Source organism: Metarhizium brunneum, chromosome 6 (genome assembly GCF_013426205.1).
Source record: "Metarhizium brunneum chromosome 6, complete sequence".
Taxonomy (NCBI): domain Eukaryota; kingdom Fungi; phylum Ascomycota; class Sordariomycetes; order Hypocreales; family Clavicipitaceae; genus Metarhizium; species Metarhizium brunneum.
Genome location: NC_089427.1, coordinates 2,557,916 through 2,585,705, shown reverse-complemented (window position 1 = coordinate 2,585,705; position 27,790 = coordinate 2,557,916). Strand labels below are relative to the sequence as shown.

At 49.8% G+C, this 27,790-nt stretch overlaps 6 protein-coding genes across 6 annotated transcripts; 2 read left to right on the top strand and 4 right to left on the bottom strand.

The window, feature by feature from the left end:
- Positions 1 to 105: 105 nt before the first annotated feature.
- Positions 106 to 2,301, bottom strand: G6M90_00g101230 (uncharacterized protein; the record flags this gene model as incomplete). The annotated part of the gene is made up of 1 exon (XM_014690736.1): positions 106 to 2,301. The coding sequence occupies one exon, from the start codon at positions 2,299 to 2,301 to the stop codon at positions 106 to 108; it is 2,196 nt and encodes a 731-aa protein (XP_014546222.1).
- Positions 2,302 to 9,726: 7,425 nt separating this feature from the next.
- MEX67 (mRNA export factor MEX67) lies at positions 9,727 to 11,962 on the bottom strand (the record flags this gene model as incomplete). Its single annotated transcript, XM_014690737.1, has 3 exons — positions 9,727 to 9,768; positions 9,822 to 11,285; positions 11,468 to 11,962. 3 exons carry the CDS (start codon positions 11,960 to 11,962, stop codon positions 9,727 to 9,729), a joined length of 2,001 nt encoding a protein of 666 aa, XP_014546223.1.
- Positions 11,963 to 13,030: 1,068 nt separating this feature from the next.
- Positions 13,031 to 16,264, top strand: MPH1 (ATP-dependent DNA helicase MPH1; the record flags this gene model as incomplete). Its single annotated transcript, XM_014690738.1, has 1 exon — positions 13,031 to 16,264. One exon carries the CDS (start codon positions 13,031 to 13,033, stop codon positions 16,262 to 16,264), a length of 3,234 nt encoding a protein of 1,077 aa, XP_014546224.1.
- A 1,060-nt stretch (positions 16,265 to 17,324) lies between these two features.
- ATG33 (Autophagy-related protein 33) lies at positions 17,325 to 18,121 on the top strand (the record flags this gene model as incomplete). Its single annotated transcript, XM_014690739.1, has 2 exons — positions 17,325 to 17,396; positions 17,597 to 18,121. The coding sequence occupies 2 exons, from the start codon at positions 17,325 to 17,327 to the stop codon at positions 18,119 to 18,121; spliced, it is 597 nt and encodes a 198-aa protein (XP_014546225.1).
- Positions 18,122 to 18,410: 289 nt separating this feature from the next.
- On the bottom strand, positions 18,411 to 24,277 carry G6M90_00g101190 (uncharacterized protein; the record flags this gene model as incomplete). Its single annotated transcript, XM_014690740.1, has 6 exons — positions 18,411 to 19,648; positions 19,707 to 19,954; positions 20,023 to 20,799; positions 20,850 to 21,967; positions 22,032 to 23,534; positions 23,600 to 24,277. 6 exons carry the CDS (start codon positions 24,275 to 24,277, stop codon positions 18,411 to 18,413), a joined length of 5,562 nt encoding a protein of 1,853 aa, XP_014546226.1.
- A 1,800-nt stretch (positions 24,278 to 26,077) lies between these two features.
- Positions 26,078 to 26,972, bottom strand: G6M90_00g101180 (uncharacterized protein; the record flags this gene model as incomplete). The annotated part of the gene is made up of 2 exons (XM_014690741.1): positions 26,078 to 26,712; positions 26,783 to 26,972. 2 exons carry the CDS (start codon positions 26,970 to 26,972, stop codon positions 26,078 to 26,080), a joined length of 825 nt encoding a protein of 274 aa, XP_014546227.1.
- Between the last annotated feature and the right edge of the window lie 818 nt (positions 26,973 to 27,790).

Genomic DNA, 27,790 nt, shown 5'->3' with positions numbered 1-27,790 from the left:
CACGCCAAACGTGTCGCTGGGTATTACACCACTAGGTCGTGAGAACGCGTCTCAAGAGAGCAACGTCATCAGATCTCCCTAATCAAGGAGGAATTATTTGCTCTTTCAAACCCGGGATTGGTCTCCAAGGTTAAGCCAGCTCATATCAGACGTTGACGCCATAGCGAGTTGCGGCTGCCTGCTGACTCCCGAAGGAGGCTGCACAGCCGGAGGATCACCAGGAGCTTCCGATGTCATATATGAGCTAGGTCCATATGCACTGCTCGGAGCACGATTGGCCCCCCATGGTTTACTAGCTTCCATGGGATCCCATATCTCATTAATACTCTCCGGAATGCCACTGGAGTACCCTGAGGATACTGGCGACACAGGTCGCTCAATCGTTCCAGACATACCCTCAGTGAAAGGCATTTGGCTGACATACTGTGCAACTACTGGACTGCCAGAGTTAACACTGTTTACAGCTGGTCGCCCTTCGAAGTTCAGCGGCGGAACCGTTGCCGAGTCTTGCGTGGCGCGAGGGTTCTTGGTAACATCCGAGTACCGAGAGCTTTGTTCGGAAGTCATGGTGTTCCTCTTGCCGCTGCCAAACCCAAGGATTTGTAAGGCACTGCCACCAGACCAATATCGATTCCAACCAGAGCTTCGACGTGTACCATCATTGGCTTCCATCCGACCATTTCGAGGACGAGGTTCTGCCACAGAAGGATCAAATGCTACACCACGCTCCTCATAAATTTGCAGAGATGGATGTACCATGTTCTGAGGAATAGGTTTGCTGATTTTACTCTTAAGTTGTTTATGCAAGGAGCTCACAGAGCTACGTGCCGTGTCGTTGCTTGGCTTCCTGCTCAGTCCAGATTTCTCCTTATTCATTCGGCCCATGAGAATAGCAACAGAGGAATAGGATTCAGCCGATGCTTGTGGCCGGTGTCCCTTGAAATGGGGAGGTGGGGACAATGGGCTCTTGTTAAAAGCGAACATGTCCTTCTCTTCAGATGGAGTGTGGCTCGGTCTCCCCGTTTCCGTGTGGTCAAGCTGTTTCCTGCGACGCCGAAGCAAAAACAGGATAAGACCTAGAAGCGCAAGGAAACCCGCAATAGAGCCCAGCGTAATACCAAGAATAGCATTTGAGCTAGGACCCGAATCCTCCGGCGTGTCGGATACCGGGGGCAAAGCTGCTGCTGTGGTAGAGGTCGCAGCAGCGACAGAACTTGATGAAGTTGATGTGAATAATGTAGAGGTCGAGGTTGCTGAAGACGTGGTAGAAGTGCTCGAGAGAACCTTCTGTGTGCTGTCAAAGAAGGTAGTGGCATTGATCCAACCGTTATTCGCCGTATCAAATAATGCGATGGAATCTTTGGGGTTGCCTCCGGAAAAGACAACCATACCATTAGGGCCTCGTGCCATTGCATAGTTTTCCCTCGTTTCCTTTGGCGCCAAAGAAGAGTTGTACTTTGGCCAATTAGCCAAAGTCAGATCGCGCTTGTCCCTGTCGACATCGCGAGAGGTTATGACAGGTGAGTTAGTCAAGGACTTTCCATTGCCATCCAGTATAACCACACGAGAGACCTGGTTTGGTGATTGGCTTAGATCAAACAATATCAAGTTCTTCGACCCATCCTCTCCTGAGACGACTGTTCCCTGTATTGAGCTGGTATCCTTCTTGATAGGCTCAGCTAGACTACAGTCAGTATATCGCCAATTGCCTCCCACGCTAAACCAGTACACCTTTGTATTGTCAGGATTGTCACCGCCTCCTACCAGAATCACGTCTGCATCGGTTGCCGAGGCGAGAATCGGGCGCAAGCTGGCTGGGGGCTGATTAGACGGCACTGCCGGAGGAGGAGGTATGGTGACAGTATAAGGCTCTGAAGCCTGTATTATAAATGTGTCTGCCGACGGGCCACTCTTTCCATCTTGGTTCCCACCAAATACCAGAATTGTGTCGGTTGCTTCGATGTAGGTTGACGAATGCCATTGCCGGTGCTTTGTGACCATATTGGTAGGTTGAACCGTGGACCATTTTCCAGTCGAATATGTAAACTTTTGTAAACCAGGATAGTCCTCGGAGTCTGCCTGGCCACCAACCACGAAGAAAGCTGGATCAATGTTTTTCGGTCTGGCGCTGCCGACGCAACTTGCACCCGTGACTTTCACGCCAGAGTCAAGAATATTCCACTTCGCGCCATCCTCAAGGCGAATTGACACGAAACCTTCAGGTGAATAGGAGTAAAGCGTGCCATTGTAAACGACAGTGCACGAATTGTCTAAGGACTTGGAAGGTTCAGGGGCAGGCATGTTTGCAATGTTCCTTGAAGGCAGAGGGAGCTCGCAAGAATGGGCAAATTGCCTAGTGCCAAATCACACGATGTTAATTTCTCACTTGAACTTGTTCATAACATGACGACAGTGAAGCCAGCACAATCAATTGGCTTGATATCCACAAATAATATGTGCGAGAAGCCTGCTCTGCGGTTGGCAGTTCGAACCAGGGCGGGTATGAGAAGAGACGGATTACGGCGTTTCAAAGCCCGAGTTATGGTGCAAACGGGGGATTTGCAACGGCTGCGGTTGCTCTCGAAAAATTCGGCCTCATGCAGCGAGAACACGAGCAGAGCAGGAAAATACGGAGCGTAAGGCACTGGTGATTCGAATTATTCCGGTTGAGAGTCGACGCGAGTTTCAGTTGGTTCGAGTCCCCCAAAACGGTATTCCTTGTCGTGTTGCGTCGTCTAGACGTCGATATTGCCAGCAAATTCCAAAATTCGTCGAGTGCATATGAAAAAAAAAATGTGAAAGGATGAGCAGCTCGATTTCAGGCAGAGGTCGGAAACGCCTGAAACCTCCAAGGCGATGTGGAAAAGAAGCAAGCGCAGGGCTGCTGTTCGACGGCACACGGAAGAAACTATAAAGACAAGGCGAAGTTCAAGGTAGGGCAGCAACAAGACCAGCTGCAAGGCGTTTGGAGAAAAGAACGGAAAGGAACTCCAGGAAGAGGAGAGAGTGTGAGGGTGGGAAGATGAAGGTCGACAGGATCAGGAGATGGAACATGGGATGGGCAAATAGAATGGGACAGGTTGGGACGTGGGGGGAGGGCGAGGAAATCAGACCAGACCAGACCAGAACATGGCCAGGAACGAACCAGACAGCCAGGAGAGGAACTGCTCCTACTGGGTAGGTCAACGGTGCGATGCTGCAACTCAACTGGCACTTGAGCACCAGTTGAGACCAGATTGGCCCGGCCTGGCAGCCAGAAAGAGGTCTGGTGCTCCGTACAGGCACAAGTAGTACGTACTTCCGTACCGCGTACTGGTACTGGCACTGGTACTGGTACTGGTACTGGTACTACGGCCCAGGTGGTGCAGGTGCCGGTGCAGGTACGGGCACAGGCACCAGGGGCACACAGACCAGGGCCACATGCACAAGCTTCAAGAGTTGACCAGGGGCACCTGCGCGAGCACCGGCGATGCTACCCAGTTGCACGTTGACGTACTGGCCAGTTGACCGGGTTCAATGCTGCCGGCGCTGGGTCCACCGGAGAGCGCCCACACAGCGTCCACAACGGCGCCCGGGCTCTTCGATAGCTGGCACCGGGGGGTCGAGTCAACATTGAACGATTGACGACTGGCCCTGCCTGGCCTTGGCCCTGGCCCTTGCACATCCAGAATTGATCCCATCATCACCTCACAGAGTGCATTGACTGACCGTCGCCGCCGGTTTGCTCCCTCACCAATTGGCCGGACCGCCTTTGTTACACCAGTACTCCGTACACGGGCACACAGTCTCCGTAGCACTGGACAATCACGGCATCAAACACACGGGACGAGACATGCCGTCCACGAACTCGCAGTCCACCAGACCCGTAAGTAGCAGTATTTCCATATTGGACGGCACGACGAATGAGATGCATTGACGCACTGTCCAGAACCAGCCAGTCTACCTCGAAACAATGACAGCGAAACCCCAGATAGGAGCTGCAGTAGTATTGCTATCACAGTGCTCTCTCTAGGGAGTACTCTCTCTGTATGTACGGAGTATGTATTGCGACTCGGTGGCCTCCCTTCAGTCCCAAAGCAAGGGCCACCAGCGAACTTGTTGGCCCTGTCGCGCAAAAATACAATAACAGAAGGGAGAGGAGACATCTCTGTCTGGGCACAAAGTGGTTGACCAAACCAACGCCCTCGTCCTCGCAGCACGCTCACCCGTCGCCCAACAGACAAGACAATCCGTCGCCCCTCTCCAGCCTTCCGCCCTCTCTTCACCACTGACGACTTGTCATCCTCTTGACCAAGGCGGTATTGGGGCTGGAGGAACCTCATCCAGGTGAGGCCAATCAACACGCGTGTGCAAAGTTCCATTATGGGCGCAACCCACCGCCAAGCCTCCAGCGGTGCAAGTCCCACATCGCGACACGGTACCCAGCATTCCGGTAGCTTCATCGAACAATGGAATCGTATTCTTTTGGCTCTCGATACATGCCTGCCTTGATCGACCTCTATGGGTGTTGGACCTGCGGGTGGCTTACTATGGTGGCTGGATATCACTGTCCCTGCCTGTCCCCCCCGTCCAATCACCGCCACTTGCTACAAGTTGGCTGGGAATCGGGAAAAGGGGTTCAGACATTCACACCACTTGGCCTATCACCATGCGCAGGCAGCTCTCCAGGCCACGAGAGGTTGGTTGGGCTTTTGAGCTGCAGGGAAGCGTTATGATGCAGGGCTGCTTCGCTCAATCGTCTGCAGGATGACAACGTCGAGCTACGAAGTAGATGGCTGGACGGAAGGAAGCACCACAAAAAATCATGATCAATATTCGAGACACAACTGGGTATCGTATGTACCTCGACGGAGTCTTCGCAGTCATACCTACCCGGACGCCGGAGTATTTTGTCGAACTAAAAAAATTCCACCGCCTAGCTGAGTGTGTTACGAACAAAGCAAACATTATCCCATGTCTCTCCAGAGCTCTTACTCACCGCATCTACATACACACATGGTACTCAGTGTCCAACGTCCACTGGAACATGAGCCATTCAGCCGACACGTCGGCATGCTCCATTGGCTTTGTTTTTTGTTTTTTTTTTTTTTTTTTTTTCGTCTTGCGAATTCTTTGCTTTTCTACGGAGCACTACTCTTCCAACGAAACTCTTGATGGTGTATTTGAACGCTTACCCCACAGGGCACGATATTCAAATCCCATCTTAATGAACACGTCTTGTCTTACTCCATACTGCAAAAATGCATACTAACGTTGTGCGCTAGGCCTATTCGACCTGTCCGTCTCTCTAGTACGGTTGACTAGTGGTTTCTGGGCGCCTCGACTGCCTAGGTGGTAATGAACAACTCTAAAGCAGTACTGCAAATACCATTCTCAAATCGTCAACTCCGTGTGTATACATATCAATCGTGGGCCCTTCATTAAAAGATAAAGTCGAAAGGTGGCGTAACATGGTATTAGTTCTACGTGGGAGAAATTAGCATATTTCAAGGCAGTGCGGCCACACTCCCAAAGCTGCCATGGCACAATCGGCCATCCCTGGCCAATATTGGCCAATATAAGGAGTGCAGTTGGTCTTGGGCATGAATATGGCACTGGGCGTCGGTGGTCAACGTGGCAATCGACGGAGTAGCTGGCATGAATATCAAGACATCTCGACGTGTCGAAATGACATGCAATGAAGACGCGACGAGAAAAAGATGTCAAATACAGCAGCATGCAGTATGCCACAGACAACTTCTGAGAACAACAGCAAAATATCCACAACTGGAAAGGAAGAAAAAGCACTACAAAAAAGGAACAGCAACGCGGCTGCAGTACCCCGCACGCTACGGGGTACTCCGTAGTCCTGGTTCAAAACGATGCTTCCATGGAAAGAAAGAGGGGGATTAATTCCATGCTTGGTAAAGTATTTATACAGATTTACAATACATACGGTCCCTGGTCCCAACAAGCTCCCGACCCCCGTATGTACTTAAGTATGTGTCCTGCAGAAAACTTGTAGTACTAGTACACACCTTGACAGTGCATTTTGGAACAGGGCATCCAGATGTCGGGACGATCAGTCTTCCTGCGCAATACATATTTTTATTGCGGTGAGGTGCAGCTTTTGATCTACTCCGGAGCACCTTTGTCAAGTATTTTTACCCGTACATATTTTGGCTAAAAAGCGCTATTAATTAACATGTCAAGTACTATGAATAATACGTTTATCATGATGATAATTAGGTCGGCACACATGTACGGAGTACCTGCTTATTTATTAGATTGATGTTGGCCCAGATTATGACGGTGCGGAGTGTCGTCATGGCAGACATTGACACAAGAAATGACATCAGGAGCTTTCTGGCAAAGCAACTTGACTTCCGAGCAGCGACGTTCTGGAATCAAAGACACCCGATGATCATCAGCCAACCAGCGTTTGGACTGGCTCGGCTTCAAGCAGGGATATCGCGACGATGGATCGAGCCTCCCCCCGGTCTGGCGTCCTGTACACGCACACAGGCTGAAACACGCTAACCGGCCATGGACCGCCTGGGGTCAAGGCCCATGCCATTTTCATCACCACATGTGCACATGCAGACATTGGTCTGTTCTCTGTGCTTGCATGCCCTGAAGTACGGAGTACTATGTACATGTACCAGTACTGCGTCCGTACATTGCGCAGCTTACTTAAGTACTTAGGTTGAAGCTTGGGAGTGTGTCAACTCGGATGCACGATATAATCCGCTGCCATGTAATAGCACGCACTGCCTGTCTGCTAATAGTACGTATGCTTTGAAGCTGTGCTGTGCATACACATGTACCCCGTACGGTACAGCAGGCAATACGTGGTCGGAAACTGCCATGACCACGTCCGACTTGACGTGATGTGATGCCACGCGTGCAAGCCGCAGCGGTGGTGGCGATGGGGGCCACGACATCCCACATGGCTCTGGGCTGTCATGTGTGGCATCAACTGACAAAGACAAAAGCTTGGCCTGAAATAAATAGCACTTCATACTCCGTATCCGAGTAACCGAGCACTCCGTCGAGTGCGAATTATAGCTCTTGAGCTATGTATATACGTATTGTACGGAGCAGAGCAATGCAGGTGGGCACGAAACGGGTCTCTTCGTGTTTCCGGTTCCTCTTGAGTCCGGTTCGCTTGGGATATGAGGCCAGCAGAGATGAGCAGGGGCTTCAAGCACAGCTGGTAACCAGACATTGTCAGATGAAAGACGGCTCTATCTGCGTGGTGCAATCGGACGGACTGTATTTCCCTAAAGTAGGCAAGTCGTCTCTTGCAATGGCTGATATTTTTTTAATGGCACGGCGAAAAAGTCACAGAAGTCGCAACCCAAGCCACGCCGCAGCAGCAGCACGAATTGATGCTAGCGGCTTGCCAGAGGACCGGGGAACCTGGCCCAGGACATGTGGAATATCGGTACGGAGTTGTAGCCGACGAGGGTCCATCAATGGCCTGCTTCAGGTGCTTATGATGTCTGGTACTGGTTGTACTACTTGACTCAACTTGCGTCCGCCTGTTCCATGTCCCCATTCCCGAGATCGTCCTGTCGTCTGGTCATGTTCCTTGAAGAGGTCGTCTGAAGATGCTAGCGCGTGGCAGCCTTGGCCACCATGGAATTAAACAAAAAAAAAAAGGCTTGGTCTACGGAGTATTTCTGTTTGATATATTTTTTTTCTTGTGTTCATTCTCTTGCCGGCATCGACTATTTCCGTTTCCTTGCAGGTGCAGTTGGGCTCCTAACCCTGCTGATCAACATTGAGACTTCTTTTTGTCCATCTTGGAACGGCTAGTGCCCACCATGCATGCATCGCGCACGTTTCTTTGGGAACGAGCAACCCAAAAGTCAAAGACGATGATGCGGCACACATGTCCTGTTGCAGAATTTGCATCGTAACCACGGGGTTAACCCACCGACGATCCAAAGAGCTCGGGGATGTGGGTTATTGTACGGAGTAGTAGTAGTACTATCCCAATTCATGCGTCCATGGCAACGTGCCTCATGTGGGTTTGGCCCAGAAAGTCAGAAATACTTGACGCTTTCAAACAAAACCATCCCCGGGACCGCCAACGCAACTACAACGTAGTCTTGTAACTTGTCAATAACTTTGGTGAGCGTCAGGGTACCGGGTATTTGAGAGCCACGTGCGAGGTACCTCTGTACGGAGTACGTACCAGGCTCTTCATGGCGAGAACCCACCCCGGCCCATGGGTCCGGTGCCCATTTGATCCCAGGTCATCGCCCAATACCAGCAGCCACCGCGACGCAGATTCAGGTCACGCTTCTCCATGGACCCTTTTTGCAGCTACGTATATAAAGTTCTGCTAACCCAAACTGTACTTCATTTACACTTCGTTGTCACAGGTAGAGTCCCTCCTAGGTAAGTACTTAAGTACTTAGGTAGGCACACATATGCACCCAAGCGGTTCTGCCTCTGGCGGACAAGAACCGTTACCAAGACCAAAAACAACAGGCTCATACTTTCTTTCTTTCTTTTTTAAAACACAAAGGTCCTAGTCTACTCCGCAGTCTAGCTGAAAAGAAAAGAAAAAGGGCCACCCAGGTGAATCATTGAATCACACCACCCACATCAAGGGAGACTCTCAACTTCGCCCTGCGTGTCCCTCGCCAGCTCAGAAGCGCACGAGCGGTATCATCGTAGCCACCAGTGACAGTGACCCTACCCAAAAAAAAAAAAAAAGAACCAGCAGCAGCACGCCCTCCTACCATGGCCAGCAAGAAGAGCCCAACCACAAAGTGACGCATCAATGTGTCCCGTTACATCACCCACCCTACAGCACCGAGACTACGCGCGCGGTTCATCACCACCCTAGCACCTACCATGATGCCATGCACAGCGCTGATTGGCTGCCCCCTCGTGAAGCCAACTCGCAGACTACCGTGAAGGTGCTTATCGTGGGTGGCAAGGTGGTTCTAATCCCAAGCAACACATCGTGGTTGGAGGCAGACGCACAGATGTCACACGTTGTCGTTGGCGCCCATGACAAAAAAGGTCCGGTGTGCTCGACCTTTTTTTTTTTGAAGGGGGGAGGGGGGGAGAGACCCGTGGGTACTCCGCACACGAGAGTTGTGCATAACTACATGTGCCGAGGAGTCAATTTCACCACCACCTCGGGTGCTAGGTAGTGACGTGCCATACACGGGTCGATGTCAGTTGATGATTTGGTCATGGTGTCCTTTGTTCCTGTTTATTCTGCCCAATTCCATTCTACACTACGGTTGGTGACGCCTTCCCGCTTCAGTGCTACCCTACACCGGTGCCTCCCAACTGAAACCATCATTTCCAATCTGCATTTTGCGTCGCATCAGGTCTTGTGGCATATAACTAAATCACCCCCCTAGCGTGTGTAACTTCACTGCAACATCTCCAATCTGCCGGTGACTTCATTGACCGTCAAGCGTATCCATTGAACCTTTCTGACGAGCGACCAAAAATCTATTCATACATTGATTCCGACACCAGCACAGAAAGAAAAAAAAGCCAGTTTCAAGCCTGTTAGCCCGCCCGAACTCCTCAAAGAAAACATGATATCAAATAAACCCAATAGTCCTCCCTTCTCCTTTGTTTCGCCGCTCAATGACGCCAAGTAATGCACTCGTGCTTCCTCACTCCTGATAGCACCTAATTCGACGCGAACTGGTCGCAGGTCTTCTTTGTGATATATGGTGTTTGTAATGGTACCTGTCCCACACTATTTTACTGAGGTGGTACAGCGAATGCCTCTGATGGCAGTCCCGCCTGCAAAAACAGTTAGACTCTGTACAAGTGTGTCAGGGTACAATAGCACATACCTTTTTCTCGTTGAATATCACCAATGCCTTATCAAATTCCCACCCAACCTGGGCCAGACACATTTCCGAATACTGCGGTACCATGCCAGTTTGTTTGCATAGTTCAGCAACCATGGCCTGATGTTGGCTGTTGGTGTCGGTGTTGTGACTGCCATCAACAGGAGCCTGATTCGGCGCAAGAAAGACGTTTGGTAGCGCATTGAACGCTCTGAGGGCAAGCATATCACTGACGACTCGAATAGGCTCCTTGCCAGGCCGACCAGGTCCCAGAACAAAGGTACGTGAAAAGCTTCGCTTCCCAACAACGTTCGTCTTCTCGTCGTATTCTTCAAACTCTCCATGTACCGTTACGATCAAGCCATCCACGCCCATTGGGTTTTGGCCTGCAGGGTCAGCAAGACCGGGTAGTGGGTGGCAGTCCATGATCCATTTACTCAGGTCGTCCTTGATGTTGGGATGTTTCGTTGGTGGGAGACCTTTCCACAATTCGTAGATGACGTTGGCACCCTTGAAAAGTCGTTGAACTCTGGCATTTTGATGTGTAATCTTCATCAGGTTTCGAGACACCCTGATGTATGAAGCCCATCCCATCGGAGCGGGGGCGTCCTTGTCCCTAACGGACTGTGTGTCAATGGCCAACGAAAATTGGCTCTGATCATCGTACAGTCTAGACGCCAAGCCTTGTCGGTCATTGTCGTAGGCAGCGAAGAATGCCAAGAGAAAGTTCTCGCCAATGCCGTTCACATCGCGGAAGTCTGGGCCACTCTGTGGGATAGGCTTTGGCCTTGATGCAGCTTCTTGTTCAGCGATTTGCTCGGCGGTGCGGACCCGCACACCGTTGATATCCTGCAGTTTTGGGAACCACTGCAACAGTGTTGTTTTGTAGCTCGGATCGGTAGTATCGATAGGATTGCCTGTCATGTAGAGTGTTTCTAGTGACTTGAATTTGCCTTTCCACCTTTCCAGGGCCGCCACGTTGGCGATCTGATTTCCACTCATGTCCAGGTGCTTCAAGTGAGGGAACGTTGTTGCTACCGTTTCAACCTCAGCAACGTCATTGATATTGTTGTTGGCAAGACTGATGCTCTCAATAGCTTCCTTCTTCTCCTCCTCCGTCTTAAAAAGCTCATCACAAATGACCATAAGACCCTTGAATGACCTTAATGCAAGATCTGGGTTCTCAAACATGCCCATTGTGACGAGTGCGGCATCAGAAGCAAGTGCATCAAGTTTCAGTAATTTGTTTGCGCCGCCAATATACCGCTGACTCAAAATGGACTGAAACTTGGCTGCAAGTTCTTGGCCCTCTTTGGATCTTGTTCCTTTACTTTGGCCTGCCAAATCCTCGGTTGATTCGACAATTTCCAGTTGTGCGCCGGCGAATGTGAAAGTGTTGAGTTTAAGGATCTCATCCGCGTCCTCCTTCGCAGCACCGATAAAGACATAATCTCCAACCATGTGAGACTGTTTGTTGTTAGCGAGTAACTATAAAACTGAATATTTCACAACCGGGGCCGGATTAAACATGTCTTCGTCTGAGCAATGTGTCTCAACGAAAATAGTCGTGTCGAAGCCGTCAGTGCGCAAGCATTGCGACTTCTCCCTAGACGATGGCGCCCTGCATCTTGCTTTCATGGCCGACATACCTTTTTTATCATGATTTGTCGTGTTTGATTTCCCGTGAATGAGGACGCTTTTCTCTCCAAGAAGATGAGTAGATCACTAAGTCCGCCGTCCTGGTTGTTTGCTGCTTTGCTCTGTTTTAATCCATGCACGCGGAGGAAGTGCAAGTCGACTCCCTTGCCCCTCGATCGGGTGACCCGCCCTGAGCTGGCTGCAGGAAGTCTGGAGTTTTTCCCTTGTACATGCTTCAAAACTGCTTGAGCTGTTGCCGAGGTGCCTCGAAGGGACTTCCCTGGGGCGGCTTTCGCTGTTTTTGCTTTTGGACCCTTCGTTTCGGTTCCCATAGCTCTTGCAGCTTGTTTACCAACGGCGTCCATGTCAAGATCGCCATCCACGTCGGTCCTTGTTACACCAGCCCTCCTCTTTTGAATGCCCCCCTTAGTTGTAGCCTTCGCTCTGGGTGTAGCACCACGATTTGCTCGCTGGGCGGCATCTGCTCGAGGACCTCGGGGAGCCATATTGAAGAGTCGTCCAGAGGGCGAAGTGAGGGAACAAGTGATAGAATTCAGCGCTGAAGACTTGTTGTTACTTTGAAAAGCAGCTGGTGAAGTGGCTGTTGTGATTTCGTCTCGGTCACCTCGGGAAAGGTGAACACGCGATTCGACAGCCGGGAGGCTGGATGTTTATAGTTGTTGTTTATGTGTTTGTGGCTAAGGTTTCTTTAATGGCTGTGTAAGCAGTTCCGTTCGAAGTATCGAATAGCCACCGATGAAACGGAAAGTTATCGATGGGTAGAAGAAAGGGAGCCAAACAAAGAAAGCAGTGCTTCAAAGACAGACGAGATGGCGCACATTAAACCAAGCAGTGATGTGGGAGAAGTTGCTCGAGTGGCCGAGCGTGTCGCCAGCTACAATGAGCGCTTATAAACCGAGCTACCGGCCTGCAAGTCAACGCTGTGTCACTCAAAACATGAACTGAACTTGCGCTGGGTGTTGCGAGCGACTGGTCACTCGGTGTGAAGAGACGATGTTATGAAGAGAAGAAATGGACAAGCTTCGCACATGGGTCCGCGTGAAAGCCTGGTGACCGACGTCCATTCAGGACCCACTTTTCTGTGTCAAAGAGACCAGGCATCCCAGGCACCAGCCCCAGTCAACGTGATGTTCGGAGTACGCCGTGAATGAGCAGTTTATGATACTTGTTTTGATGTTTAGACAATGAGGCCGGTGCGTGGCTGAACGTGAATGCCTTATATGAGCGTTGAATTAAAGAATAGAACCTGTTCGAGGTTGTCTATTATTTGATATGTAGTAACCTTGAACCGTGTGGATAAGGCGACCACTTTTTTTTTAAGACGACTAATGACATCACGTGATACGGTTCTCATTTCGCGTGTCAACCTGTGCAGCAATGTTAAGACGCGTACATGGCCAAGCCGGCGCTTGACGTGACAACCACCGACTCACGCGAGCTGGATGCATAGCAACTTCTGTATGGTGGGTTTCAGTTAAAATGCACTCCATACAGAGGTATTAAAGAGGTGCCCAAAAGTTCAACAGTGGCCTGATTGGTCGGTCCCCTCAAACATGGATGATGATGAGTTTGGGGAGGATTTTGTCGACGAGGATTTCCTTGAGGCATTGGATCAGGTATCTTCATCCAATAGGGCCCGGCCTATCTCACAGCCGTCATCAAATGAGGCGCAGTTTGAAAATAAGACCTGGACGAAATCGAATCCTCTGGCAGCTGCGGCACAAGAGCTCGAAGATTTACCTTTAGATGCTTTCTCCTCACCCGAGCCAGAAACATCGACTTCCGTGGCGGCAGCTCCAACATCTCGGAAAGCGTCAAATGGACCTAGAGTGCAAAATGGTCTGACTAGGACTGCGTCGGGAAACTTTCGGCAAACGACGTTGTGGGGGACGGAGGTTCGTGAAGATGCGCCTTTCCGTACCCAAGCTCCCATACAGAGAGTTTTTCGAGCAGACGTGCCTCACGAGGAGCCGAGTCATCACGAATTAGACAGGAAGGAAATGGAAACGTGGGTCTACCCAACAAATCTTGGCGCGATTCGAGATTACCAGTTCAGCATTGTTAAGAACAGCCTGTTTAACAATACCCTCGTCGCTTTGCCTACGGGCCTGGGCAAAACATTCATTGCCGCAACAGTCATGCTCAACTTTTATCGATGGACAAAATCAGCCAAGATCGTTTTTGTGGCCCCTACAAAGCCTCTGGCCGCCCAACAAATAGACGCCTGCTACAATATCGTTGGCATCCCGCGATCACATACGACCTTGTTGACGGGAGATATTCAGCCAGCTCTTAGAGCCGATGAGTGGGAAAAGAGGCGCGTATTTTTTATGACACCACAAACGCTGCTTAATGATCTCTCCCATGGGTATGCGGAGCCTAAAAGCATCGCCCTTCTTGTGATTGACGAGGCGCATCGTGCTGTTGGCGAATACGCATATGCAAAAGTTACAAAACTTATAAGAAGATTCTCAAAGAGCTTCCGAGTTTTGGCTTTGACCGCAACGCCAGGCTCAAAAATTGAAACGGTCCAAGAAGTTATTGACAATCTGGGCATTTCACACTGCGAAATCAGAACAGAAGAGTCAATTGACATTAGGCAGTATGTCCACGAAAGAAATATCGAGAAAATGGTTCTTGACCCATCGGATGAGATGAATCTTGTTAGCGAGCTGTTCACAGAAGCACTGAAACCGCTTGTCGACAAACTTGGCTCCCAGAATATTTATTATGGTCGAAACCCAATGGCAATGTCTACGTATGGGTTGATGCAGGTTCAGAAAGAATGGTTCGCAACTCGAGGCCGGCATGCAAATCAGGGCGTCCAGTTCATGATGCGGGCAATCTTTAGTGTGCTGACTAGTCTGGCACACTCGATAAAACTACTCAATTTTCACGGAATCAAGCCATTTTATGATAATATGAAAGACTTTAGAAGCGAGCAGGAAGGAAAGGGCGAAAAAGGATCGAAATACAAACGGCAACTCATCGAGCACTCCAGTTTTCAAAAAATGATGGACCATATCTCGCGATGGCTGAGAACAGATGGCTTTGTTGGCCATCCCAAACTTGCGGCGTTGGTAGACTGCGTTCTGAACCATTTCATGGACCAAGGGGAAGGCTCGACTACTCGAGTGATCGTATTCAGCGAGTATCGGGATTCAGCAGAAGATATAGTGTGCCAACTCAATAAGCACCAGCCGCTTCTCAAGGCTAGCGTCTTTGTGGGACAAGCGGACGGAAAGCGAGGAGAAGGAATGAAACAAGCACAACAGATCCAGACTATTGAAAAGTTCAGAAAGGGCGAATTCAACGTACTAGTGGCTACCTCCATCGGTGAAGAAGGACTGGACATTGGCCAAGTCGACCTTATTGTTTGTTACGACTCGTCCGCTTCGCCAATTCGGATGTTGCAGAGAATGGGCCGAACTGGACGAAAGAGGGCAGGGAATATTGTTCTGCTGCTAATGAGAGGAAAAGAGGAAGATCAATTTGCCAAATCCAAGGACAGCTACGAGAGTATGCAAAAACTCATATGTGAAGGAAGCCGATTCAACTTTCGATTTGACCTATCAACGAGGATCGTTCCCCGAGAAATTAGACCAGAGGTGGAAAAGAAGTTTGTGGAGATACCTGTTGAGAACACGCAGGACCCATCTCTACCAGAGCCAAAGAAACGTCGCCCTGCTGCCGGGAAGAAGAAACCACCCAAAAAGTTTCACATGCCTGATGGGGTAGAGACTGGATTTCAGAAATTGTCGTATTATATGAAAAGTGGCCCAAAGCCAGAACAATCGAAACCCAAACAGAACCCCGAATTAAATGACCTGGAGAGCATTCCGGATTTGAGTAGTGTGGCTCTGACCGAGGAGGAGCTTAAGGAGCTCGACAGATCTTACCGCGACCTACCTTTCAATCATAGTGTGGTTGAGGAAACAGACATGCCTAGTATGACCGCATATCCCCTTTTTCAGAGGCAGTTGCGGCCAGTGGCAAACCTGAAACATGGCACTTGCACTCGACGCTTTGTTAAGCTCTTGGCAAAGATGGGCACTGAGCCCGAGAGCCTGGTCAGACAATGTCGGTCGACGGACACTAGCCACTTTAAAGATATAACGGTGAGAGCTTTCATTGCATCTGACGGAGAACCAGATGTGGATGATACCTCTGATTCAGGAACAAAGAAGCGGTCGACTCGTCAGCGGTCTATGGAGGCGGACAATGAAGAATCACAGCCTCCAAGAGGCAAGAGGAAGAAGATTTCGACAACTTCTATCGCTGGATTATCGGAACTAGAAGATGATTCAGAGACCCCAGGAATGAATAGCAGGGCTCGCAAGAGGACCAAGAAACCAAAGAGTAAACGAAAGGGAAGAAAAACGAAACAAAGAACCGGCATCAATAGCGATGAGCTTGGTGACGATTGTGAGCGGGATAGTGATCTGATAGAAAATGGCGGATCAGATGATGGCGCGGACCTTTTGGACTTTGTTGTGGCAGACAATCAAGGGACATCGAGCATGGTCGGATCGCAGGTTACATCACCAACGACAGCGTCAGCACAAAGTACGCCCAAGGCAGAATCAAAACAACCGTTTTACGTTCCTACACGCTTTTCAGCAACACAGGAAAGCGACGACATGCCCGACGTCGACACGCTAGTTAAGAGAAAAACATTTCAGAAAGTTATTTCGATGGACGCATCAGATTCAGATCTTGAGGATCTGGCTGCAAAACGTCCTGCTCGTGGCAGACGACAGGTATTCGACAGTGACAGTGATGCATAAGGTTCAAAATGCACTTTATTTTGGTAGCACTAACGTCAAGACACGATTTGGTGAACAAGAGATTGGGCGAAATGGAAAAGTGTATTATTGCTGGGCTATATAATGATTGCATGAGTTGCGCAGCGCAACATAAAATTATAGCGTTCGAACTTAATTGCCGCCCGCTCGAGATGTCGTAGTATGGAACCTTTCAAAGCCATGTCAGCACTCAATCCTCTGAACACGTCTCAGACAAAGCTTGTGTCAAAAAATAAACAGGTGAAACTTTTTTTTTGAGAAAAAAAGAAGAATAAAAGAACACACAACAATCTCTTCAGAAACCCATTGTATAAGCACCACTCCCCCCACCGCACCAACCTGCCCAACGACGAGGATCCTCACTCCCCCGGCACCCTGCTCAATACATATGGCGATGTATAAAAAGACAGAGACGCTAGTTTGAAAATAGCAGCGGGATCAAAACTCATCGGCAGGAAAATTCAAGTTGGTGTTATAGCCAAGGGGTTGTACCCGAGGGGTGTCTCAGACGGCTCTTCCTATTATTATGGAGGGTTTGAAAGCAAATAATTCATCATTGAGATTGACTGTTTGACATGTGCTGGCAGGGCGGTTTTGCGTGCAAGGGTATGTGTACTTACCGATTCCTGATGCAGTTGTTAGAGAGGAAAGGAATCAAAGAAGACAAAGTCAGGTTGAGAAAAACACGGACAGCTTTTTGGTGGTAGTTCGTGTGGGGCTAGTGTTCAAAAAGGTGGAGACTGTTCACTGCATCACAGGTGGCCAATGAAAGGGGGGCATCTCTATGGCCCGCCTTTGACGTAAGGCCATGGACAATCGTGCAGCTGAAGCTCGGCTTGTGCAGCGGTGCTAGTACATATTAACAGGTACCTGGTGGCCTCACTCGCCCCAGCTCCAACGACTCCTCACTCCTTCTCCAACAGACCCCTCTTGGCCGCTCCGACGCATCACCAGTTTCGTCTCGGTTGCCGGAATTTCGTTGCTGCCACTGTATCGAGCCCTTGACCGACTTGAGAAATATCAACCGACACAAACGAGGATCATGGTCTGCGCTGGCGCAAAGGCCGTCTCGGCCCTCAAGTTCGTGGGCACTTTTTCGTTGGGGTTGCTGACGGTATGTTTGCCTGTTCTTGTACTTACTTGATCAGCCATTCGGAATGGCGGTGATATGTGCTCGAGGCGCAGCCTACGATGTTTTTGCTCTGGGTAGTAGCAGATGTTGAAACTTGCGGCGAGCACACAGCATCGCCATCTCGGCTTCAATGACGCACAGGGCCTCGGCTTACACCCAGAACCATCTCTAACACATCACAGGGCGTATCGTACACCGTCTCCAACATCACTCTCCCTGCGCTCCTGCGCCTCCCATCATCAGCATCCGCCTCGCAGGCCATCGCCTCCCTTGCCACGAGTTTGCAGACGCCACTCCTGACACTTACATCGCTTGCTTCGGCACCCCTCTTCCTCGCCTTCATTCTCTCGCCTCGCCGGGCTCGCCACCCGTACCTTCTGTATACGTCCGTCCTCGCGGTTGTTTCGACCGTTATCCCGCGTCTTCTCCCACAACCTGCTTCTCGTCCTGCTCAGCGCCAGCAGCCTAGGAAGTCATCCCCGCGCGCTAGAATGGAAGCCAGCTATGAAGTCCTAGGCGACGTTCACAGCGAACCGGCAAGTGAGGAGGACATCGAGGATATCAACGGGGAAGAAGTGAGAGTTGAGGTTGAGAGACTTGCCAGGGGCTACTTTGCGCGTACTGGTTTGGCTGCGCTTGCATTTGCCATGGCTGTGGTTGGACTTTGGGGCGATGGAGCTCCCAAAGCTACTGTTTATGTGGCGTGAGCAGTACATGAGTGGAGGAGTTGGAGTGTTTTTTTTCCCAAGAAAGTGTATGCAAATATATATGGGGCTCAATTTTGGTAATAGTCACGGATTTGACGTTTTGGAGTTCGAGGAAGTGTATTTGGAATCTAATCATCATGGAGCTTCTCCCATCCGCAATAAAACATCATGTTAATGGCCAAGCACTATAAAGGAGATAGTAATAGTGACAGAAATATGAAATCAAGCCATTGTATGATAAGCAACTTAGCTATCGAGTCGAGCCGAGTCTTCTCGTGTTCCAAACCACCTACTCATCATCGCTATCCTCATCGCTGTCTTCAGTCTCTTTCTTCTCCTCCAGCCACGCACTAGCCAACCGATCTGCCAACTCTCTCGTAGCAAAATCGTTCTTCTCATCCCACTTTCCATTTTCTGATGCCAGCTCGTCGTCTTCATCTCTCCGGGACTCGACACTAAAGTACCGCGAGCCAGTGTGCTTCTCTCCCAGCCGTCTAGCGACATCATTCGCCTCATTCAGACTCACAAGTCGTCTCTTACCAGCGTGTTTCTCCATTGTAGTAGCCATAAAATCCCATTCTACTTGTTTGAGTTTGTCCGTGGACAAGTTCTTCTCCAGTTTGCCTTCACCTATGCCCATGGCTGGCAGGATGAGCGCGAGGTCCTTGGCGGAATAGTCGCCGCTTAAACCAAGCTCTGCAATGTTGGTCTTGAGTTGATCGGCGACTTTGTCTTTGAAGACAGCTTCATCGCGGTAGGTTTCGGTAGACTTGTTGACGATGTCGGAGATTTGTTCGTTGCGGTTGATTTCAGGGCGGTCGGGCCGCGAGAAAACGTGGTTGATGAGGCCATCATGAGCGAGTTCTGCGGGAGTTCGGCCGACTGCATTTTCGCGATAGAGTTGCTTTGGATTAAATTCTAGGAGAATTTTGACTAGGGATAGCATGTCCTGCTTGGTGGCTGTGTGCAGACAAGTTTCGCCGGCTCCGTTAAGCATGTCTAGTTCCTCGCCCTTTGAGCACTCGAGGAGCAGTTTTAGCATGTCGACAACATCTTTCTCGTCGGAGTAGGTTTGGTTTGAGATGTATCTTCCACGGCGGTAGTAATAGTTGCTATAGTGTTGTTCGATTTCGCCGGTGGCCCCAAGTCCAGAAGTTTGGCAGATCCAAGTGTGTAGAGGGGTGGTGCCGTTTTCTGTAATGCTCTTACGTTGCAGGAAAAGATGGCTTCTGAGCTCGGCGTCGAAGAGGTCCAACATGGGCTTGAGTTGAGCAGCCTTGGGAAGCCTGGAAAGACACGCATGAAGTATGTTCTCGCCCTTCAAGTTTCGAGTTGACTGATCGGCTCCGCCATTAATGAGAATCTTGGCAAAGTCTGTTCGACCAAGCCTGCATGCAATCATCAGGGGCGTTTCTCCTTCAGATGTTTTCTTTTCAAGGTACTCGGGACAGTTTGTTACTAGGTACTCCACTAATTCTGCCGATTCCTTGGATTTGCCCAAAACTGCACAATGAATGACCAAGTCATCTGTTTATTACGGTTAGACAACGTAGGTATAGATATTGGCTGAACAGAGGAAACTTACTATCAGCACCAAGCCACATTGAAATGGCCCTGTTGAAGCCTCCAGGACTCTCTTTCAAATGTTTGAATCTCGAGTCCTCGTGAGCAGCCTTGGATTTGCCGAACTCAGCATAGAGTCTGTGTGGCTTATCGCCCAAGAAGAACTCGACACCATCGACTGATCCTTCCAGTGCAGCATGCAGCAGCGGCGGAGTCTTCATGCCACTAGTTCTGCTCACCACATTTCGGCCGGCATTTGCCCAATCCTTTCTGTAAAGACACATCTGTTAGCAAGTCCCAAAACACGTGAAGAGCAATGAGAGTAAGACAACACAAACCTCTTTTTACCATAAACGGTAAGCCCTTGGTAATATCGTGGCTTTTCCTTTACTTCAACACCACTCTTCTTCACAAGATGATCTAGAGGGACGCCTGCGCCGGTTCGCTTGATAATGAGAGATAGCATTTGCGTCTTTCCGTGCTCCACGGCCCAGCGGAAGTCTCGTTCAGGGAATGTAAATCTGGAAGTCGCTTCGTCATCATCTTTGCCTGGTGTTTTTTCTTCGCTGAAATGCTGAGCCATATCCAAGAGTACTTTCAATCCAGTGACATTGTCATTTTCCATAAGATGCTGGAAGAGCGTGCGATGATGCCATTTAGCTTTGGAAGCTTCGCCGTCCTTGACGTCGAACGTTGACACACTATCGCAAAGATGCTGCACCGCAGTAATGTGGGATTTGACCTGCATAGAAACCTGGCCAATATCCTCTATGGTGAAGTTCTTGTCAATAACACGAGATTCAATCTGTGGCTCGCTGTCTGATTCTTCAGATGCGTCCTCGTCACTGTAATAATCATCCTCGTCATCTTGCTGATCTTGTTTGATCCTATAGCGAACCTCATCCTTGTCTGCAGGGGACCATTGAGCGTTGACAATCTCCAGAATTGCCTTTGCAACATCAAAACGGCCATGTAGGAAAGCAACGGAGAATGGAGAGTTGTTACTATTGTCAGTAATGACGATCTTGAGCGGAGGTTGATCTCTCTCCGTGCCCCAAGCCTGGAGCGTCAGTTCCTTGATACGTTCCAGATTGCCACTCCAGGCAGCCTCCATGCTGGTTGTAGTGTTAGCGGTATGAATAGAATATGGAAAGAATGGACCTACAGCTGAATATATCCATCGCGTCTCCCCTCGGTCATGTCCTTGTCAGTCCTGAAAACAAATTCGTACTTGTAGTCCTTATCCTTGTCCTTTTCTCTATCATCCTTGGAAGTCTTCTTTCGCTTCTCGCATTCAATATTTGGATACAGCTCGGCAAACGTCTTGGCTCCCTTGGAAATCATGAAATTTTCAAGAGACTTGAACCCAGCTAAGGCTTCTGTTACAGCCTCTAACTTCTCCGGAGCACCCTTAATATCATCCACTACTTCGAGGTGCTTTTCGTAAGACTTCATACTGATTCTGAAGTTCTTTTTCTTGATTTGCACATCTCTAGAGACTAGCCAATGCTTGTATGTACCGGGCTTAAGCTTTTCAAGATAGGCGTCTAAGCCGGGCTGTATCTCTGGCTTTGTGACGGTTGACTTTTCCCCTTCATATTTGGATAGTATTTCAATCATGTCGCGTACGAGATCCAAGACCGAGGTGCCCTTCGTGTACCTCCAACGCCAGTCATTATCGAAGGCATCATTTGTGTCGTGTGTCATTGCATCGATGTTGGCCCCATTTTCTAACAACCTCATTGCGCCATCGATATTTCCATACCGAATAGCAGTGCACAATGGAGATTCGTAAGACCGCTTGTAAGTCTTCTTGGAGCGGTCAAGGTCGCCGAGATTTCCGGACAGATTCGGCGCAATCTTAGCAGCCTTCAGCCAAGTATCAAAATCAACTTCAGGAACAGCTCCCGCGTTGAGGAGTTTGAGGATTAGGATGGAATCACGGTGCTGAACAGCACCGTGAACTGGTGAGGTGGTTTCTGGATTCCAACTGTAGCCACCAAATACAATATGATTGATTGCCGTTTTCACACCCATCTTATCGTTCTCCAACAGAGTGTCAACGAGTTCAGTGTCACCATGCTCTACAAAACGGTAGAAAGCTGTACATCCTTGAGCATCTGCCTGGGAAGACGTTGCACCAAGCTTGAGTAGCAGCCGAGCCATGGAAATAGCTTTGTCTTTCGGAAGACTAAGGGCCAGGGTAAGTGTCAAAAGGGCCGCCGTGTCTGCCTCGTTATTGTTGTTTAGAAACTTCACTGGCAAAATCGAGTCGGCGCCATACTAGAGCTGTTGTCAACAAAGCGCGAGAAAACCGAATGCCTCTCTAAGATTCGCAAGAACTTACATCGCACAATAGCTTGACAGTCTCCTCGTGGCCTTCGACAATAGCGATGTGTAGTGGCGAGCAAGGCGTATCCCAAGCAAGCACATCAATCTGATAATAATCTGGCTCATCTTCAGACTGTTCTGGAACTAGATCATCTGTGCTTTCACCATCTTTCTTTTTCGAAACATTAATGAAGGAGCCGGTGGCGAGGGACTGCACATCGAGATCAGTCTTTTCGTCATCAATGAGTTCACCTTCTGATTCTTCATCTGACTGCTCCTCGCCTTCTTCCTCTTCTTTTTCTGCCTCTTCTTCGTCCGATTCTTTGCTTCCTGTGTCTTGCAATATCCTGGCGCCAACAACCTTATCTCCATGAGCAGTCTGGCGGCGCCTAGCTTGCCTCTCTTCTTCAGCTTCCTCGTTTTCAATGCTCTTTTCCATGAGAATCTTTATCATCTCTGCATTGCCGCGAGCGGCAGCCAAATGAAGAGCGGTTCTACCATCGGCTAGACGAGCGGTGAGGCGCACCCCATGATCAACTAGACACTTCACAATATCGGGGGTCGAAGTCATCACAGCAAGATGCAATGGTGTTCGCCCAGTGTAATCACGCTTGTTGGGGTCGGCCTCTTCCTGGGAAAGCCAGTTGAGCACGTCGTCGATATCACCGTCAACGATTGACTGACAAAGTCGAGCAGTATTTCCGACGTATGCCATATCCGTCCAATCTTGTTCTGTAAGCGGATTGAAAGACCCAATTTGCTGACGACCTGGATCGTCAATAAGGAATGAAACTTTGCCTGAGATGTAAATTTCTGCCTCCTTCTCTGAAATCTCTATCTCCTCGGGTGTGACTGCTTTTGGGCAGCAACCGCAGCAATCCTCAATGACGTCCTCTACGCGTCCAAAGAAAGCAGGGTGACGATGAAGGTATACTTCACGCTCCTTTGGCTGGTTCCACTCTGCGTTCAACAGCAAGTCTCTGGTATAGCAGAGCTTTTCAATTCTCTTGGCGTTGAACTTTTCTCCGTACGGAACAGTAAAGGTGTGATAGTTACTGACATCCTCCTCCGAAAGCCAGTCGGCTACCTCATCCTCATGGGAATCCTTGATATTGCCTCGCATGGGCACGAGAGTTCGGTATCGCGCAGGTCTGCCACGCTCAGTTCGTCGCTTATTAAGATAAGTTTCACGAGCATAGTTGGTGGGTAATCTCTCAAGAACCAGAAGTCGGGCTAGACCGAGTGTCCGCTGGAAGCTTCGCTCAAAAATGGTAGGGTCAACTCTGGCTCGGTCAAGGTCTGGCCAGTAAACCTCAAAATTACGGTGTGAGTACTTGGACAGACGATTCTCGTAGGAGGGGCTGCGGCGAGATAGATCAACGTGATTGATCTGAGTAATGAAACTTCCCAATGCTCTGGGTGTGACATAAACCTGTTTGCCGTCATAGGCACCACCGGCAGCGTCGATGTCAAAGCCGGTTAGAATCTCACTGACAGACTTGTACACACGAAGAACGATCTGCAACCAACCCTTAGCATTGCGGGAGACAGTAATGTGGACTTTGCGAATAGCGAAAAGCGTACCTGAATGTGACGGATGGGGTATTGGCTCGCTATCGTGATGGCATACTTGGTACGTACGACCGTGACTTCATTCAAAAGAGCGTCCTTGACGGCACGCTCAATCTGTTTTATTTTTTCAATGGCTTGGTCATGGGTCAGTCCATAAAGAAAAAGATCGACATCAGATGCCGGACAGAACTTTTCGTGATAGTACTCGCGCAGCTTTCGCTTTGAAACTTTGAACTCCTTGGGCACCGGCAGTAAACAGTTGACGACAGAAGAGCCGGCGGCAACCACATTGTTCCAATCGACCTCAACCAGCGAAGACTCCGAAAAGATGTTGAAGTTGTGCTGGAATTCCGTGAAGTCGGCCACTGTGGCTGGTGAGCCATGAGGCCTTCGCTTGTCGGCTGGCAGCGGCATGATATATCTGGATTTTTCATCTTCGGACTCGGCAGACAATTCCCTTGCTCGAGTCGTGATCTTGGCCGTGTCCTCGGTAAAGAGGGGAACAACGTTGAGATATGGATCGTTCAGAATTGGATTTTGGCGATCTTGGGCGTAAACCTCCCGCAAACGAGCTTCATAGTTGCGATATGGTTCCATAATCTCAACCATGGGTTTGCCAGGGTTCTCGGCAATGAAAGTTGCCAGACCAGAAAGGGCAGCAGGCAATTGCGGCAAATTTGAGGCTGCCATGATCGATTTGAGTAACAAGTTGGGATTAAGAACCGGATATTCTGATGACGATTTGGGACTTGTGGACTTGGTAGAGCTAGAAGGGTGCTGTGGGAATGGCAACTTCGGAAATGACAAGATTGGGAAGATGGGGAAAAGGACGAAGGGATGAATTGCCACTCCTCAGCAGCTGCGATGATGGTGACAACAGAACGGATGAATGCTGGGGACAAAACGTCGATGGCAGGCGTTTGCAGGTGGCAGTGAGGAGAATAGTGCTGAACATTGTTGATGGGATTGGAGATGGCTTTATACCAGCAGACGATGTTTATATTGGCCAAGGAGGGGAGCTGAAAGCCGCAAACCGTATTTGGAGTAAACGTTCCACCCCCAGGAACAATAGTTTGGGGTAGGCGTTTTTGGATGCTGAGTCTCACCTTGGACACTTGGCCGAATAGAATGCAAGTACGCAACAGTCGCTTCGGAGATCTGGTGGTGCTGCCTGGAGTTGGAGAAGCGAGAAGCCAAAGGCGAAGTTCACACCAGTTTCCGAGATCTCTGCCTACATCTTGCCGGCCCGACGCTCAAATGATTCTTCACTGCACGGAGGGTCCGCCAGATTTGGACCCGACATTGGCCATGCCATTCTGGTGCATCGTGAATTTTTCCACAGACCAGAGGGCAGAGGCGCACTGGTGCCTGGATAAAAGCGTCTGAGGATAAATCCAATATGGCGCCAGGCACATTTTCTGCTTGAAACCGACATCGCCGACATTGGAACCCTGGAGGATTAGGGGACCAACGGGAATTCAAGCCTCAGGTCTAACCAGTGCGGGCCTCAGCACCAAGCTTCACTGGAGCCAAGCAAAAGCCACTTGCTATGAGTGGCTCAACAGGCGAAGGCAGGCGAAGGTGGCGTGAGGCTATTTCCTAATTAACGCCCGAGTCTGCCAACTGCCCCGCCCGCTGCAGCCTAGCTAGCACCTGGCAGCTGGAGTAACGTCTGTGACAGCGTGAATGCTCCTTCCTTGCTTTCACGGAAGGGAAAAGGGGGGAAGGCAAGGTGGAAGAAGACAGACCGGTTGATTAATCTTTCTGGTTTAAATGATCCTTTTGGCGCTGTAGGGTAACATTGAAACCCATGATTTCTCGGCCACGGACAGTCATGAATTGACTTGGTGTACGGCGCACGGAGTAGCTCGCACAAAATTTGTCGTCCAGGGCCATTAGTCTCGAGCTCCAATTGCCCACCCTTCAAGAACCGAGCGCTCTCGGTTGCCAATTGCCCAACGAGGCCCTTAATGACGAACCATCAACACCCAGTCTCAACTAATTTGGACCATCTATTCTGCATGACACGTTGTCATGTTAAAGGACATGATGTAGGGTGTCTTGAATGCATTCGAATGGTTGCCTAACCCAAGTACGCATCGTCTGGAAGTCTGCTATGAGACAAATGCGCTGGACAACCACATTGGTATACGATGTTTGGCTGTCAGTCTCCAGAATACGATTTAACATAGTGTTTCGTTAGCGCTTCTCTCTATTGCAACACCAGAATCTGATTACAATGTTGCCAGCTATCGTGCCGGTGTTTTCCGTGGTACAGCTTTCCTTGGCTCATGAGACGGTACCGGCATAAATACTCTGTATTCTATAATGTGGCATCTCAGCCTCATTCAGTGTTCTAATATGCTTTTGTGCTAATAAAGGATATCCCGCCGCTATGCTATTGAAACGAAACTCCTAGCTCTAGAAACAACCATCATTATGAAGTTGCTAAACCCCACCTGTACGCCAAATACATTACTTCGTCGTCAGTTATGCAGGGGACTTTTCCTTCTTGGCCTTTTCAGCGGGAGAGAAAAAGTACAGCATCGTCACAAGTAGCTTGCCAGCTCCCGAAACAACAATGGCGGTAGCTGAGCCTACCTCTCTGTAAATCGCAGCTCCGACAAGCGTACCCACGACGAGAGCCAAGAGAAATGCTATGCGCCGAGTACGAGGCCGGTTCTTCAACACGAAAAGCTTCTGGTCAATCATGAGGTCAACCCACGCTGCAGTCGCCATGGCAGTGCTGATTTCCGTCATCGACAGACTTCTGGATTGGACAACTTGGCTTCCGGCGGCAAAGGCTAGCAATCCAATGACAGCCAATGCCTGGGGTCCTTGTGACTTGATTCCATATTGGTATTGGATCGCTGCTGCTCCAAGGACGAAGCTCGATTGGACCAGGTTACAGAGTATTAACCACCATCGTTTTCGGGGTCCGATAATGTGACTGAGCTGGCCGGTGAGCCAACCGGCTCCAAGGAAGAGACCAAGTGCCATGCCAATGTTGGGTGTAAAGAACATTTCGCCGTTCAACTGCGGGAGGATGAGTGCCAAGCACAAGAAGACCGTATTGCCGGTTTGGTTGGACGCAAAGCAGTGATAGTCAGGGAACGTCGTAGCATCTACAAGGATGAAAATTGTATTAATGACTCTCCTCTTCCGTGATTTCGGGCCAATATCGCGGGATCTCACCTTGCATTCCGGTGCAGAATGTCAGAATAACGAGTTGAAGTTCTGTGAACATGGAACCTCGAATATCTTGGCGCAGGTATCCGCAAATTGATTTGTCCTCTGCTTCCAGCTGGGTGCTATCACTCTCATAGCCCGTCATCGTACTGGGGAGGCCTTCTACAGGCCCTGTAGTTTTCTTGCCTGATGTCATTGTTCTCAGCAAAGCGCGAGGGATTCTGGTCTCACTACTGTAGGAAGGTGCGTAAGAACGATGTAAACGCTGTGGTACAGTGAAGAACTTGGATGATGGAACAGGGCCAGTTGAAAGTGGTAGCTGCCTCTTTATGAACCATTTGACTCCGAGGCAAGAAAATTTGCCCCTAGATGAGGCGGTCGTGAGTTGCGGTCTGGGGCCGACAGCCGCCGCCGCCGCCGAATGGCTGGGGCAGCAGCCAACAGCCCGACACTCCATCCCAAGAATACGGCTGGTTCCGGTGACTCCAATTTTTCCTCTTGAGTGGCGACGGCTTGATGTGGGCCGGTTGCCGACGGGAGTTTTGGGCAGCGAGATGAGTGTCTCACGAGATTGATCACTTCTTCAACTGTGTCGACTTGACACCAGGGTCGCATCCTGACCAGGGCATTCTCACCAAAAATATAGAGTCAGGTAAGAAAGGGCTTCCGCATCTGCATCATGTGCGCTACTTCTCCATTGCAACATACAAGTCGGGCAGCTGCCGTATGCAAAACCGGTAACAAAGCGGCGGGCAAGAGCCAATCACGGATACCAGCGTGGCTGAATCCGGACCGAGACCCACCCGGCTCGGGAATACAACGCCGGCTTGTCTCCGAGCATCTGCGGGCCCACCGATGCCGCCGACAGCCGCGGCCATTTGCATTTAATTGACAGTTGAAGGTAAGAATACATCGAGATTACCACTCAAGATTGGGCAACGAAGTGACGAGAAGTAATTGTATAACTGAGATACGACTAATTTCATTACTTCGTTTGGCGAGTGTTGTAGCCTC